This window comes from Aptenodytes forsteri, unplaced genomic scaffold (assembly GCF_000699145.1).
Source record: "Aptenodytes forsteri isolate BGI_AS27 unplaced genomic scaffold, ASM69914v1 Scaffold266, whole genome shotgun sequence".
In the NCBI taxonomy this organism is placed as follows: Eukaryota; Metazoa; Chordata; class Aves; order Sphenisciformes; family Spheniscidae; genus Aptenodytes; species Aptenodytes forsteri.
Window position 1 is genome coordinate 631,151 of NW_008794109.1, and position 15,574 is coordinate 646,724.

Sequence of the window (15,574 nt, forward strand, 5' to 3'; positions counted from 1 at the left end):
GACCATATAACCAATTCCTCACCCACCGGACAGTCCACCCATCAAATCCATACCTCTCCAGTTTAGAGCGAAGGATGTTGGAAAGGTTTCTTTCCCTGCTAAACCACTTTCACTGTAGTGGTTTTGTTATCTTTAACAAACCTGGCTTCTGTAATTAAAACAATTAGATCTTTGTGAAAGGTCCCAAAGGCTGCAGGAGTTTAAATTCAGTATATTATTGAAATTAATGCACAGGTCTAGCAAAAGAAATGCGAGTGCCTGATTCACCGCTGTTCTGATGTGCATAAAAACTCAAATGCTTAACTGCCTAGATGACCCATAGTGCAAAGGCACTCCAGGATGTAAGTAGGATTTTGATGTCTGTTACATGATATCCACAAGTATAACAAAACCACTAGAATTTGCTTGCACTGGGTTGACAAATGTGAATTACAGTTGCTTGCTTTCTTCAGAGTTTTATCAGAGTATAATCACTTGCCCAGCTTAATTGAAAAATCACTTACGTTTATAGCTGAATTTTAACATGTTTTGTATTTAAATGACAGCTTTTGACGTACAACCGTTTTTTACAGAAAGTAGTTGGTTTTTATCTGTGTTTCTGTAAAGATATTTCAAAAACTCTCTCAAATTTTCAGCAGTAAGTAATATCCCATTCAGTGCAAGGTGAAATGTTTTACATCAAATCTCCTGCTGTGTAATGGCCAATCAAAGAGTATTTATAGTGGCTGAATGGATTTTTTGGCTCAGTATTCAAAATTAAACATTTTCAAACATTAACATTTAATGTTTTTTACCACTCTTCAAGTTGATTTTATGTAACCCTAGATGCTCACAACTACTTGATACTCTAAAGCGACTCATTTTATGCTGAGGATCCTGCAGGCAGTAGTTTTACATTTATTACACTTGTGTAGATGGAATGAAATGTAGATTTGATAGCAGATTTGTGTCTGTCTTCTGAGAAACATTTTCTTGGGTTTGGCTGTATGTCCATCAGCATGATGCAGCAAGTCTATTTCTGAGAGAGCACATTTACCAAGTGAAATTAATGAGCAAAGATAAATTTTGGTAATTCACAGTAAATTGTTTCTCTTATTGCAGGTATCCAGTAAGAAGAGCTCATGCCAACAACCGTCTTTGGAGCTAGATGGTTCTTACTTGGGTATTGGGGGACCTCAAACTTTTTATAAGAACAGTAGAGCATCAAAGGCTGGAAGCCCAGCCCGTGTTGCATTGTCTCAGCCTTGCAGGAATAACCACGATTACAGGACTGAAACCCATTACAACCATCAGGAGTGTCTGAAGGACTATCCAGTAGAAAATGGCTTGCACAAAAAGTGTAACAACATGATTTCCCCAGCCAAGCAGAGGAGCCCTCGCCATGTAAAACCAGCTGAGGAGATGGACCAGAAAGCAAATGAATTTCAGAGCACATGCCCTCAGCAAGTGAGTCACGATTGTGCCTGCAGGCATGTAGGGAGCTCAGGGAGCGTGCAAGAGAGCCACCATGTCAGCCAGGTACCTAGAAGACACTCTGGGGCAGTTCACAAATCCTGTGATTATTCTAGGTGCTCTCGAGTTTCTGGGCTGAATGACAGCGCGGACTCAGGGCCTAAAGAAACAGAGCAGGCTAAAAGGTTATATGAAGAAAGAAGGCAGAAGCTGCTTCTGCAGAAAATGGAGCTGGAAATTGAAAAGGAACGACTCCAACATTTGTTGGCTAAGCAAGAAGCAAAACTGCTCCTAAAACAACAACAACTACACGAATCCCGTATGGATTATAACAGGTGATTTTGAGACTTAGAGTTTTAAAAAAACCCCTAAAATTTCTAATGAAGACATGGGCAATAATTAAAGCGGGAGAACAGAACTGATAAGATAGGCAATACCTGTGGCACAAATGCTCTCTAACAGTGATTTAGAGGAGAGGAGACTTTTTAGTATATTAGCATATACTGTCAGGAAACAGCATGACAGCTGTGGAAAACAGCAGAGGAAAACAGTATGTGGTAGAAAGAAAGGCACAAGAAAAGCAGTGCTAAAAGACTAGGTAGGATAAGAGGAGCAGTAGAAGAAAATGACTGGTTGATCTTAGTGCAGGCACTTCAAGGAATATAGACATTTGGCAAGAGAGCAGTGTGAGCGTGGATGACATAGATGTGGCATTCCCCCTTCTTTCCTTGGAGAGGTCAGTTTTGAAGTATTGCACCTTCCTAGGCAGGGACTGGAAGAAGTGTGTCTTACAGAAAAGATGGAGATAATTTTTTATGTATATAGAATATATATTTTTTTCCATATATATGTATGGAAAGGGAAGGGAGCCCTGTGTAGCAAGGACATTTTCTTTCCAGTGATGTTTGTGGAAGGGAGAATGCCAAGACTGAGGCAGAAGATGCGCTTAAAAACTAGAAGAAGGGAAAGGCAATAACCATAGAAATATAGAATGTGGCTTGAAAGGCCCATGAGCTTGTTGCAGGAGGTGAGATAACAGCTTCCTGACAATGTAAATGGGGACTCTGGAAAAGAGGGAGAAGCTGGTTTATTGGTATCGTGTTACTAGAGCGGAGAGGAACAGTGAAAGGGAGCGGGTTAAAGCAAGTTGAATTAGCCAGTGTAACTCAGTTGCATACTAACATTTCAGCATGAGGAAGGGAAAGCAATGGGGAAAATCTAGCAGTCTTTTAGAAGCAACAGGAGATGTTTCACAAGGATGCTTATTTCGATACTTTTTTAATATGGCAACTGTGGACAGCATCCCGTAAGAGTCTGCGTTACATGACCCACTTCGTACATTCACATATTATAACCACCATGGAGGAATATATCACTTTCTCTTCTTAAACCCAGCCCCCCCTGGTTACTTTTCAAACTCTAAAAGAGAATACTGTAATTTAGGTGGTCTTTTGTTTGTTGTCTTGGATTGTGGCTTACATTACAAATAACGTGTTTATATGGCTTTAAAAATGCCTGTCTTAAAGGCAATCACAGTTGTGTGTGTTGAAAATGGCTGAGGTCACAAACAAAGGATTATGACTTCAGGTGAGAATTAAGTAGGAACAGATGGATTCTTAATCATCAAATACCTTAATTCTATGCATGCATCCCTCTAATGAAAAACAAGTAGAATATGAAGGACATACAGACTGAGGTTTTTGGTGTTTTTGTTTCTAATGGATATTTTTCAGCATTTGAGGCACCATAAGCCCAGAAAAAAATGGACCTTAAATATATCGATAATGATGTGCTTGTTAATATGCCTATTTTAGCCATTTTTTTCCTGAAAAAAACTTAATGGTTTACAGAGCTCTAGTTACCTAAAAGAATTCTATGCAAGAAAATCATATATGATCAATCTGAGAACTCAGTATTTTTGTGATCTCTTTTCAGAGGTGCAGATGAAAGCACATTTGCCATATTCTCTCTAAAAAAAGCAACTAGAATATAGAGTGCTTGCTTTTAAGAAATACTCAGTCTCTTTAGAATTGAATGTTTGATATTTACAGGTTAGTATCTTGGGCGTTACAGTTCTGTTTCAGTTCTAGGTGTATAATTCACTTTTGCACTTGATAACAGGGTAATTTTATATACTACAAACAATAAAAAATCGTTTAGCTAAGCTCAAATACAGTTTGCTTCATTGTCAGAAGGCTCTAACCTAGTTTATCTCTTAACATAATGACAGTTTTAAAAACGAATGCAACAAAAATCCATTTCCAGATAGTGTTTATTTTTGTCTGTCCTTCTGCATGGGTGGAGTGCTGGTTAAAGTCCATTCTGAGCTGCTGAAAGTATTGTCAGTGAATGACAAGTAAAAGGTCTGACAATTTGTAATTTTTGGCTATTAACTCTTCTGCTCTTTTAGGGAAAGTATGAATTGATCCTTTTTTTGGCCATGCTGCATCATAACTGCATTATAATATCCCACATTTCCCTACTTAGCCTCAAGCGAGCATAGTACTTTCAGTTTGCAGTTTCTCTCTCTGTGAAATAGTTGCTCGGCTATCAAAAATGGTGTGTGTGCAGGGAAAGGGGCAGTTCAGTGACTCCTGATGCCAACCACACCAGAGTAGACAAATACGGGTAAATCCTGGAAACAGGAATTTTATTCAAGTGAAAAGGGAGAAGTGCCTCTAATGTTGACTTTTCTATCTTCACTGGAGAGAAAGAAAAAGGTGGGGTAGTCTGTTAAAAATGGAGCATCGTCTGTGGGCCCATACTTTCAGGAGACACAACCATCTCGAAGAAATTGTACATTTTATGCTGTTTACACATGATGCCTTTGAGCTCTGGTGCTGCTGGAGCTGTAAGCTGAGCCCAGCAAGGATGTTTGTTACTGGATACTGTGACCATTTTCTTAAGGGAGCAGGTCCTTGGAAATGAGCAAATGAAAATTTTCTAATCTTTTTCCCAATGGAAACCCTTAGAAGCAAAGGCACTGGACATAACTCAGCCTTTCAATACAAAAGTATATCTGAAAGTGTGAAAACAGTTGTGAAAGCTTCTGCATTTAACGTGATTAAGTGCCCTGTTTGTAGACACACAGCTCACCTTTTTGTGGAGAGTTCCTGGTGTGATGATTTGACCAGCTGCAAAACCAGCTAACTCTGCTTTTTCAGGTTTAGAGGCCGCATACCAGGTTCAGAAGATGTGCCCATTGATGAAGCACCTGGAGAACTTGCTCTGATGATGAACGGCAACAGCATGGGGCTCAGGTAATTTCTCTCTTCACTTCTAAGTACTTCACAGTATTGGTATATCTTCTTGACAGTGTGCTGTTGGCTGCCAAGTGTATTTGTTCATGTGTTTGTTTCAGATTAAGAGCTTTTTTCTGCAGGAAAGGTAAAATTCATTGGCTGTTGGCGTTTTATGAGTCAAATCAATAGGTATGCTGATCTGTTATTACTCAAGGTTGAGGGGTTGACTTCCTGTAGAGGTCTCAGGTTTTGTGTGTCATCTCTTAAGGACACTAACCTAGCCCAGTGCAAAATGGAGTTTTCACAGAATCGTAGCTTTTGTTCTTTGTTCTAGGTACTGCTTGTTATTTTTTCAATTAAGATCAGAACATCTCTTTAGTCTTGATTTGGACCTGATGTAAAAAATACATGATCCTTTAACTCCCAGATAGAAATGATCTTTTACAATTGGTGACAGTTACTTGTTTTTTAAACAATGTGTTGCACCTCTGCTGCAGTATGATCAGAGCAAACTACCACTGAAATAACTGGAAGTAGAGTTAAGCCAATATTTAGCTCTTTATCTCAATTTTGCATGTTATTTAAAACTTTAATCAATACATTATTGTGTTTTCTTTCTGTCCCACCCTGTCGCGTTTCCTGTTACCACTGGGAGAAGATTCAGGCTTATTAGAAAAGCAACAAATAAAAACTGTGGATTTGACAGGGTTTTTCTCCCTTTCTCATAAAGTAACAGCTTCTTGTTCTCTGCTTTAATTATAGATGTTCTTTTGTCCAAAGTATCCCCTGTTTGGTGGACAAAAAGAGCAGCTGTCCTTTGAATGGCCCCTTCCTTAGTGACAAGAGAAGACTTTAAAATAATAAGCTTTTCTCTCCACTATGAGAATACTGGAAGTACTGTTAATTTATTTATAAACTAAGGGTCCAATACTTTTTTTTTTTTTAACCTCAAGTGATACTGATTGTATTTTATTTTTTTGAGATCCCTCTTCACTGAAAAAGGGTAAGACTTCTTTCTCCGGAATTACAGCAGTTATTAGTTTCCTTGGAATACTTCACTGCTTAACCAGGTGTTTGGCTCCTGTGAGTTACTGGCATATCCTCATTGTATTCTAATGCTTTTTTTGTTTTGTTTTCGCACAGACTGAAGCGATCAAAGTGTGATCACTGTAACAAAAGAGATAGAGAGTCATGATATGTTTAAGATGCAGTAGCATTAAGCCCCTTGGAAGAAAAATGTAACCTAGAACATCTGTAGGGCATCTTGGCAACAGTTTATCAAAAACCTGCAAAAATCTACATAGCCTAGCAGGGAAAAGGAGGAAAACCTGTGCCGTTAACAAAATGAGAGTTCCAGATTTCGAAAGGTTCCCCACCCGCTCTTCATTCCCTGGTTTAATTTACTGTAATTTTTCAAAGTTAGTACATGTTTGTGCAGTCTCAATTTGCCATGCCAGCTGGTTCCAAAGTTTGGCAGCAAAACACTTGGAAGTTTTTCTTCCTGTATGCCATCTTCAGTTTCACAAAGGTTACCAGATGAATGCCCCCTAAATAATTTACTCTAATGTAAGGCTGAAAGAGGCTATGGAAGACAAGTCCATTTGTCTCTTTTATGCATTTGAATATGTAAGTGATGTTTTCTTCAGTATCGAGAAAGAGTGTGCAAGTGTGTGCCTAGAGTTTAGAAAGGATGAAGAACTGGTAGGAATACATCCTTTTTTTTAACAGTCTCTTTTTTGTTTTTTTTTTTGTTTTTTCTTGGGGTGGGATGTTGATGGGTTTTTTTAATTATTTGTTTTTTAATTGACTGCCAAACGGTTCTTGTTACAGCAAATGCTATCAGAACCCTAATGGAAAACCAGCCCTCTCTGACTTCCAGTTCATACATGAGAGCTCCTCTAGCAAACCTCACAGCATGAAACTTGGTTTCAGTCTTCAAATAAGCAAAACTTACCTTAAAAAAGTCCTGGTATTTTAAAGGAAATGGTGAAAGTCCTTTAAAATACTAAACTTGCTGAAATGAGGTATTGGAGTTTATAAGTAAAATAAATAATATAATCAAGAACTGAAAAACATAGGGTTTTTTATAATTAACAGCTCATTTTGAGTTAATTATCTACAATTACGAAAACCTAATTGCAATTTATTCTCTACTGTCTGTGGGAAGAATCATAGGCAAGGGAATGTGCATCACTGCCAGGCATAAATGCTACAGGATGGGTACAAATAATAAAGGAGCCCTTAATGAAAAACAAAAAGCAAATAGGAGCGTGCAGCTGTGCCAAGCTATTGAAAGGTAATTGTAGTCAGAAATGAGATATGTACTTTAAAAGGCATCTTGTCATCCCCTGTAGGGATTAATTTTTTTCCCTCCTTGAAAAGGGAAAAAAAGATTCCACAAGCAAATACAGTACAGAGTTTGATTTCTGATACAAATTTTGGTCATAGTCTGGCTGTCTGTGAAAAGGAAAACTTTTACCTTGGGGACTACTGCAAACTATAGCCAAATTTTCTGATGGATGCATGTTTCATTTTCTCTTCTAAATGTGCCATTATAGTTTTTTCATTATCAAAGTCAGCAAGCGTTGTCCATCTCAGCCTCTTTGGATGGTCCCGGTATGAATTTGCCGTGTTGAATTTGTTGCTTCCCTGCTGGGCATGTTGAGGAACTGTTGGGAAGAAATGTGTCTGTCCCTTTGCCTGCTTGCACCTGGGCCGGCACGTGGGACCTGAAGGGTCTTCAGATGCAGGATCTCCAGTTCTCTAAGGTGCAGCAGTCAGAGCAGGTTTTACTGAGGATGGTTTTCAGTAGCTTGGAGTGCTCCTAAGTGAGCCCACAGGCAATTTTCAGCTATGGAGATAGTAACTTGTACAATTAATGGCAAGTTGTCTGGTTGTCTGTATAAGTTCTTTTCAAGTTTGCCCCAGTGTGCGAGATGCTTTAAAATATTCAAAATAAAACCATAACCTGATGCATTTGTTTAGCATAAAACAGCCTTTTACAAAGCGCTTTCCATCTCCCACACGCAGGTGCTTGGTACATGCTCAAGTACCCACTCCATGCGTATTCAGTAGGATCCATACACCCGGCACCTGCTTTTGTGTGTGCTCCTGACGTATGCATCTGGGAGAGGAATTTTTGAAACAATCCACTCTTCTCTCCTTTATGTAATCTTAACTTTGGATCTGAATGTCATGGAACTAAGACCTATTTAATGGCACCAACTAGAGGAGATACGGTTTGGTACTTTGCAAGTACCCCTCCCCAGAGTTGTGCTGCATGCCTAAATCTTAACATACAAGGTTCCCTGCTTTTCCAGTTCTTAGGTTTCCTATACAGCTCTGCCGGTACAGCTTCTACTGCCTTCTCTCTAACATGCGTCTTTTCCTCAGCTTTCACACAATACTGCCACTGCACCTCTACACTGACCTGTGCGAAATGTTATAAATAGGAATTGCTGGATACAGCAGCTATCAGATGGGTTTACAGTTATCTGCAGGCACTCTTTCAAGGTATGCTACCTGGTTAAAGGATTTCTTTCCTGGAGTATTAAAGATTTGCAGGTGGAATTTGCCACCTTTATTTTTGTTGGAGGTGTTTTATGTTTGTGTGCTTCATTCTATATCACCCGTGTGTATTTTTTCCAGTTTGTATTTTTAGTTAGTTGAAAATATCAAACACAGAATTCAGCAGTACCTTCCCCCTGTTTGAATGCTCATTGCTATGGTGATAGTTCCAGGAGGGAATGCTGTCAGGGGTCTTTTAAAAGATTTTTATGTTTATGGTGTAACTATTTTTATTATCTTGTGAGAGAAGGTGACAGTTATCTCTTGCTCCTTGTTTAATGCTTTGTTGTGAACTTGATTTTTTTTTTTGTGGCTTGTTAGACATGCAGGAATCTTTCTATGGTGATGTGCAAGCATACTTCTGTGTTTTTGTCCAAATAGTCAATGGAATTAAATAGACTTGCAGAGGAACGCAGACTCGCAGCTCCCCCTGCTGTCCCAGGCATAGCCAGGTTTATTCACACAATCCCCCTCTCCAACTAATTTAAAAATAAAATAAAAATCACACGCAATCACACAGCTCTGCCACCTCTGACCTGACTTGCGCTGGCCCCATTACTCCGGTTTTTGAAAGGAACTGATATTTAAAAACCAGTGGCAATGGTAGCACCCATTTTGTTTCCTATTTGGAGTTTTCTTGTCAGTTCTTCTTCATGCTGGAATGTGTCACCTCCTGTTACTCTTGTCCTGAGCCTCTGGAGGAAACCATCACCAGTGCCGCGACTGGCTCGTTGTCCAGGACCTCTCAGGCTTCAGTTCATCTATGAGTTGTCCTTGGTCTCTTGAGGTGCGTCCATATAGTACTTGGCCAACTTTTAGGAATGTATTGAATACAGCTTGTTGGGACTTTTTTTATCTATTTGCTGTTTTGGCAGACTGGCACATTAAATTGGGCTGAAATCAACTGTGCTTGCAAATGGCCCATAAAATCTGTGTATCTGGAAGCCACTTACCCACTTGTTAGTGCTCCTTTTAACACCCAAGTTACTTTCTTGTTCCAGATAATTTTACATTGAAGTTTGTATCATTTTTAGATAGGATATTTGTGGAGCGAACACTTGTTTGGCCGGTAAAAAAAGTGCTTGCAGATCTGCCAATAGTGCAAATGCTGAATTAGGTGCAGATATGAGTTTTTCTTTCTCTCATGGCGTTGTCTGACTATATATAGGCACAGCATCCCTTCACAGATGGCTGCCGGAGTCTGTTGTGATGTAACAGGAGAGTAGAGTTGGAGTTAGATACGCATTTTTGCTTCCTTAGTCCCACGTGCAGACTCTGAAGGTTGTAGGTTTTCTTGCACAGGGTGAAGGCTTTTTTCCTGATGTGGTTACTGAAAGCTTATTGCTGAATGGGGTGCAGCAATTTTTTACACATATCTGTGCATGCATATTTATTTATTTATTTATTTATTTTTAAGGTAGGCAGTGATCCTTATCAGAGTGGGAAGCGAGGAGTTCATTTCCGCTGACCTGGTTGCTTCACTAATCTCATTTTCAGGTTTACTTTCAACTACGACAGGGTTTTGAAGCTGCCTGTCATACATTTACCTGAATTATGCTGATTCTGTTCTCATGATCACATATGCTGCACACAGCAGTATTACATCATTTCCATTACAGTCCAGAGTAACCTTGAGCAGGAAGCCTACTGATAGACTTGAGGTATAAGATGTAAGTAGGAGATACCATAAGTAGTTTCCGTAGGCAGCTGGAGCCAGCCTGTGGGTGAGGTCTTCAAAAAGCACAGGAACGCTGGTGTTAGAAATACTGGTAAGCATAGGATGGCAATCAGTGAAAATTGGCTTGCTAAAACTGGAGTGCTTTGGTATTTTCACAAAACTTGCATTTCCTGCCAGTTTTCTGCATGGGTATAGTTCTGTAATATCACATATCAGAACTGAAAATGCTCGGAGGTTTTTTTTTCTTTGGGTTGAAATATTTAAAATTCATGCATCTCCTGAAGGAGTTTGTTCTTTGCCAACACTTGCAGACAGTGAGAGACATTTTTGCAAGTCACTTGCAGATGCCTCCTTTACAGGAAAATGTAGACACTGTTAGTTTACTGCCTGAATTGAATTTTGAAAACCTGAATTCTATTTTTATAAATTGGAGTGGATTACTTTTTCAGACATATCATTTTATTACTTTTTATTTTTATATGTAAGCTTGGATGAAGAGAAAGTGATGTCTAATCTAGATATTCATATGTCCTAGAAATTTTTGAGTTGGAAAAGTTAAGAAAAATCTTACGAAACAAAATGTTCTGGAAGGTAGTTTTAAATTAGGAGATTTTAAACCCACCTGCACAACTTTCATGCCATTTAAAAGCTTATATCAGAACTGATGGGGCAGGTCTAAGAACAAAAGCTATTGGGGGTACTGGTGGATGAAAAGCTGGACATGAGCCAGCAACGTGCGCTCACAGCCCAGAAGGCCAATTGTATCCTGGGCTGCATCCAAAGCAGCGTGGCCAGCAGGTCGAGGGAGGGGATTCTGCCCCTCTACTCTGCTCTGCTGAGACCCCACCTGGAGTACTGCGTCCAGCTCTGGAGCCCTCAGCATAAGAAAGACATGGACCTGTTGGAGCGGGTCCAGAGGAGGGCCACGAAAATGATCAGGGGGGTGGAACACCTCTCCTATGAGGAAGGGCTGAGAGTTGGGGTTGTTCAGCCTAGAGAACTTTGGGGAGACCTTATTGCAGCCTATCAGTACTTAAACAGGGCTTATAAAAAAGATGGCGGCAAACCTTTTAGCAGGGCCTGTTGCGACAGGACAAGGGGATATGGCTTTAAACTAAAAGAGGGTAGATTTAGACTAGATAGAAGGAAGAAATTTTTTAGCAGAAGATTACTGCCTGTTGGCCAGAAATCACAAACTAATCACAAACTAGATGGATTCTTTTCTGGATAAAAAAAAAAAATTGTTCTCTTTGCTTAACTAGTCCTTATATCTCTCAAAATAATAAATATGAATATTTAAAATCCCTGGAAACATTCAAGGTCAGGTTGGACGGGGCTCTGAGCAACCTAATCTAGTTGAAGATGTTCCTGCGCACGGCAGGGGGGGTTGGGCTAGATGACCTTTAGAGGTCCCTTCCAACCCAAACTATTCTATGATTCTATATTACAAAGTTAAGCAAGAAATCCTCTGTACCCTGCTGTTCTGGCCATGACCACAGCTGCACTAAGCTAAAACCCACTCCCTCACCCCTCTTGTGACCTTGGCTGCACTTCAGCACACAGAGGATTGAAGCAAAAGGCAAACTCCAGTATATGTTAAATTCTGCCACTTGCAGATATACAGACTACATACAAAGATAATGGCACGCGTGCTCTTGCTCACTCTTCAGCTCTCGCTTTCTCTGAAGTGGACTTTGTGTATTTGCCACTGAATTATTCTGACATAAAACTTTCAGACCGTACTGGTGTGTTGAGCTGAACTCTGTGGCTTTGCATGAGTGCTGAGGCTTTGCAGAACTACCCATTACGTTTATAACAGTGCTAATTTTTGGGAGTCACGCAGAGAAAATTTTAGATTCAGCCCAGCTGATTTGTTCTTCACACTACTCCTGTGGTGAAGAGGATTGATTTTTGTGTTTCTTTTGATATTTGGCTTCCTTTCCTCTGGTACTCAATGCTTCAGGCCTTAAACCCTTTAACCTTGAATCTGAGCATCAAGGCTTCAGGAGGGATCAGGCCTTTTGATGGAGAGAGAACGTCTTTTGTTCTACCAAATGGTTGGGAGTGGTATAAGGCAAGACAGCTCTCCAGACAGTATATATTTTTCTGTTGTGTTAAATGACTATAAACAGAGGGTGGGTTTAGTGGGGATTATAAATAATCTAGAGGAAGGTAGGGTATTAGAAGCAGTGGAAAAGAGTTAATGACTTCTTCTTTAACATTTCACCAATAACCAGTCTATCATGACAGATGTGTACTGGGTTGCCAAATGCTATAGTCTGATTCGGGTAACAGTTCAAAGCTCAGCATCTCATGGAAATGGCAGTGTGGTCCCTGACGGAGCAGGGGAAAAAAGCTTTTCAGCTTCTCAAAGGGCAGTATTTGTGGAAGCAGATGCTTGCTTGCCCTACCCAGCATAAAGAACAGTTCTGCGGGCAGCCGGGAGAGTTCGTACTGCTGGATTTTTATAGGATCATTAATTATATGTTATAAGGCAGCTAAGCATGGCATTCCTAACTCGATGAATTCCATTATGAATGGCCTTTTCATATTCTTCATCTCATTATATTAAATGCATGTGACCTGAAGTTTAGCTAAAGTTATTGTTCGGGTTAACTTTCATTTAGTGGTTGCCCTAATTTTAGAAACAGTATGATCTTTAGATTTTTATGGAGAGGCAGGTTTTTTAATGCATGTTTTTGCAGCACTATTTTAGATAATTTCTTTTGGAACTAGGTAGGAACCTTTGTGAGGTGGCAGAGAAGGGATTTAGTCACTCCTTGATTTTCCTGGAGATTTCTGTACCTACGTCCCTGGATGACAACATCCAGTTACACGGATTTGGCTATCATCTCTCTGCCAGTAACTCTTAAACCCTCTGCTCTGTTCTGTCTAGTCTTGCATATCTGACTGCCTCCCTGACACATAATCCTGGTTGTTTTGCCTTCAGATCGTTCCTAATCTGGCCAAAACAGAACTCCGTACTTTTTCTTCCGAATCTCTCTTCACTTCTGATTTTGATAACGTCACATCCTCCCTGTCACTCAGACTTGTAACCTCGGGTCACTCTCCTTCTCCATATGCATCTGGGCTGCTGACAGCTATTGCAGCTTCCTTCTCCTTTGCAGCAAAAACATGCCTTCAGTGTGTCAACAGTTGAAACACCACCCCTTGCTCTAGTCCTTCATCCTGCACCTTGACTACTGTAAAGTCGTCTTTGCTCAATATTCATTCCCCTCCTTCAAAATAAGTTTTCCAAATGGGTATCTTGGCTGCTTATTCAGATCTTGTCACCGTTGCTTCTCTGAAACCCTCCTGTGAAGGCCAGTCCGTCTATAGGGCTCTGTGGAAAGTGACAAAGCTGCTTTTTTTTTTTTAATTTTATCTGCCACCTTCTCTTCTTTACTCTTTCAGTTACGTGAGACTTCACATTGTTTTGGGTGTTGCATGAACTTTCGGCCATGTGCTCCTACCACGTTCCTTAACTCCTTCTGACTTTTGGAACTGCTGAGTGACATCATGGTGACTCCTGCCTATGTCTGTCTGTTTTGACTACATCTTTCCTGTATCATATCTTAGGTCTCTGAGACCTTTTTTTTAGAGTTCAGAGTTTTTTCAGAGTTCTTTTTCAGATTTTCAGAGTGCTTTTTTTCCATCCCACCCCCAATCCTAATTTGATGAGTTTCAAACTGATACGTCTCTTTCCACTGACCACAAGGATGGTCTCTGCCCAGTAAATCCACCTAAAATCTGAATCATACTCAAGAGATATCAGCAGTGACCTAGGGAGAGAAGTATTGTAACTCACCTGCAGTGACAAATCATCAGCTCTTCTCTGTAGAAAAGTTTACATATAGCTTCTAGCACACGCAAGAGTTGAAACAAAACAATATGCAAGTGTCTTCAGTCTTCTGTCAATAGTACCAGGCTTCACCTCTTTGTGTAATACATGCCCTTCTGTTGGATTGATGTGTAGTTAATCCTTTTTTTCTTTTTAACTTTGTGCTCCTTTAATCTCTATCTACACCTTGCATCCTTTTTGACAGTCATGTCTCTGAGAGATGGGCTAAATTTATATACTGGCTGTAGACTCAGTAGGGCTGAGATGGTTTGGCAACACAAACAATGCAAGCCTCTAAACCCACATCACAGTGTCAGGGTGGCACTGGTGGCAACAGCTCTGGGCAGAGGTTTCCAAACAAGTTGTAAGAAACTTGTGCAAAGGTAGACTTCCAAGACGTAAGATCAATAGCGGTAGCTGTAAGATGCAAGAATCGCTTGTATCTGGACTAACAAAAGTACATGGTGTATTTGTCATGTTAGGTTTCTAGGGGGAGGGAACTGGCAGCCCAGAGCCTGGGCAGAACCCACAGCTTCACTGCATACAGCCTCATGCCAGGACCTCTTCTCTTTGTTCCTTCCCATCAGAGCGTGCCAATACATATCTCACTGATATGTGCCTCTTAGCGAGGCAATGGTTTCTGTGTGGTTTCACTTATATTATATCTTTTTATTTCCTGAATATAAGAGTACAAAAAAGCGTTAAATCTGTTCCCTAAATATCCTGGTTGAGTCAATATTCGGTGGTGCTGTCACATTCACGTAAAATCCATGCACTGAAAGGAAATCTTTAGTGTGTTGGTTTTTGTGGGGTCCAGGCCATGGTTTTTAGAGTTGTATGCCATCAGTTAGGCATCTACGTCTGTATTGCACTTGCAATAAATACCTGATTTTTCAGTCACTAGCCATCAATCACTTTCTATGAAATACGTAACTTCAGTGGTTTCAAGGCAATTTAAGTGGCCAGAAATGATATTTTAAACCTTTACCAAGAGCTACCTTGTCAAATCTACATCTGTTGGGCATGATAATCCACTAATCTGAGTTAAGTCCAGTGTCTAACGTCTGTATTTACTTCTTTTTGGGCTATAAGATTTTTTAAAAGCAGATCGATAAACAATCTCAGTGTTTTCATTTTACTAAGCAATATAATATAGGTGAGTACTAGTGTAGTAGTAAATCATTAATATGCTGCTTAATCATGGAGTGACCATGTCCCACAGATGTGATTTAATCATGGAAAAAAGCCCGATGAAGTGTAAAGATGCATCAGGAGAAGTGTTTCCAACAGAATTGGGATAGTGTATGACACCATTTTAAAATATCCTAGTAAGGGAGCATTTAGGATGCCATGTACATTTGTAGTTGCAGACTTGGCTAAATTCTAACGTGTCATTGTTTTTGATCACTATAAAACAAGAATCAAAAACCATGTCAGGTTTGTATTTGGCTGGGGAGCCAGTGTGGTGTGAGGACACATATTGGCATCATGTTAGAGCCGTACCTTGTGCCTGGACTGAGCCTGTGCCAACACACTGAGCCTCTGATGGTGTCGTGGTTTAACCTCAGCCGGCAACTGAGCACCACGCAGCCGCTCGCTCACTCCCCCCGCTGGTGGGATGGGGGAGAGAATCGGAAGAGTAGAAGTGAGAAAAACTCGTGGGTTGAGATAAAAACAGTTTAATAATTGAAATAAAATAATAATAATAATAATAATAATACACAAAGCAAGTGATGCACAGTACAATTGCTCACGACCCGTTGACCGATGCCCAGCCAGTCCCCGAGCAGCGGC

The 15,574-nt window shown here is 40.1% G+C and overlaps 1 protein-coding gene across 1 annotated transcript in view; it reads left to right on the plus strand.

Annotated features, from left to right (window-relative positions):
• The window catches only part of KIAA1328 (KIAA1328 ortholog), a 182,139-nt gene that overhangs the window by 117,206 nt on the left and 49,359 nt on the right, over positions 1-15,574 (plus strand). Inside the window, exons 6-7 of the mRNA XM_009275212.2 lie at positions 1,102-1,787; positions 4,617-4,712. Of these exons, the coding sequence (XP_009273487.2) occupies positions 1,102-1,787; positions 4,617-4,712 (782 nt within the window). The remainder of the gene's footprint in view (positions 1-1,101; positions 1,788-4,616; positions 4,713-15,574) is intronic.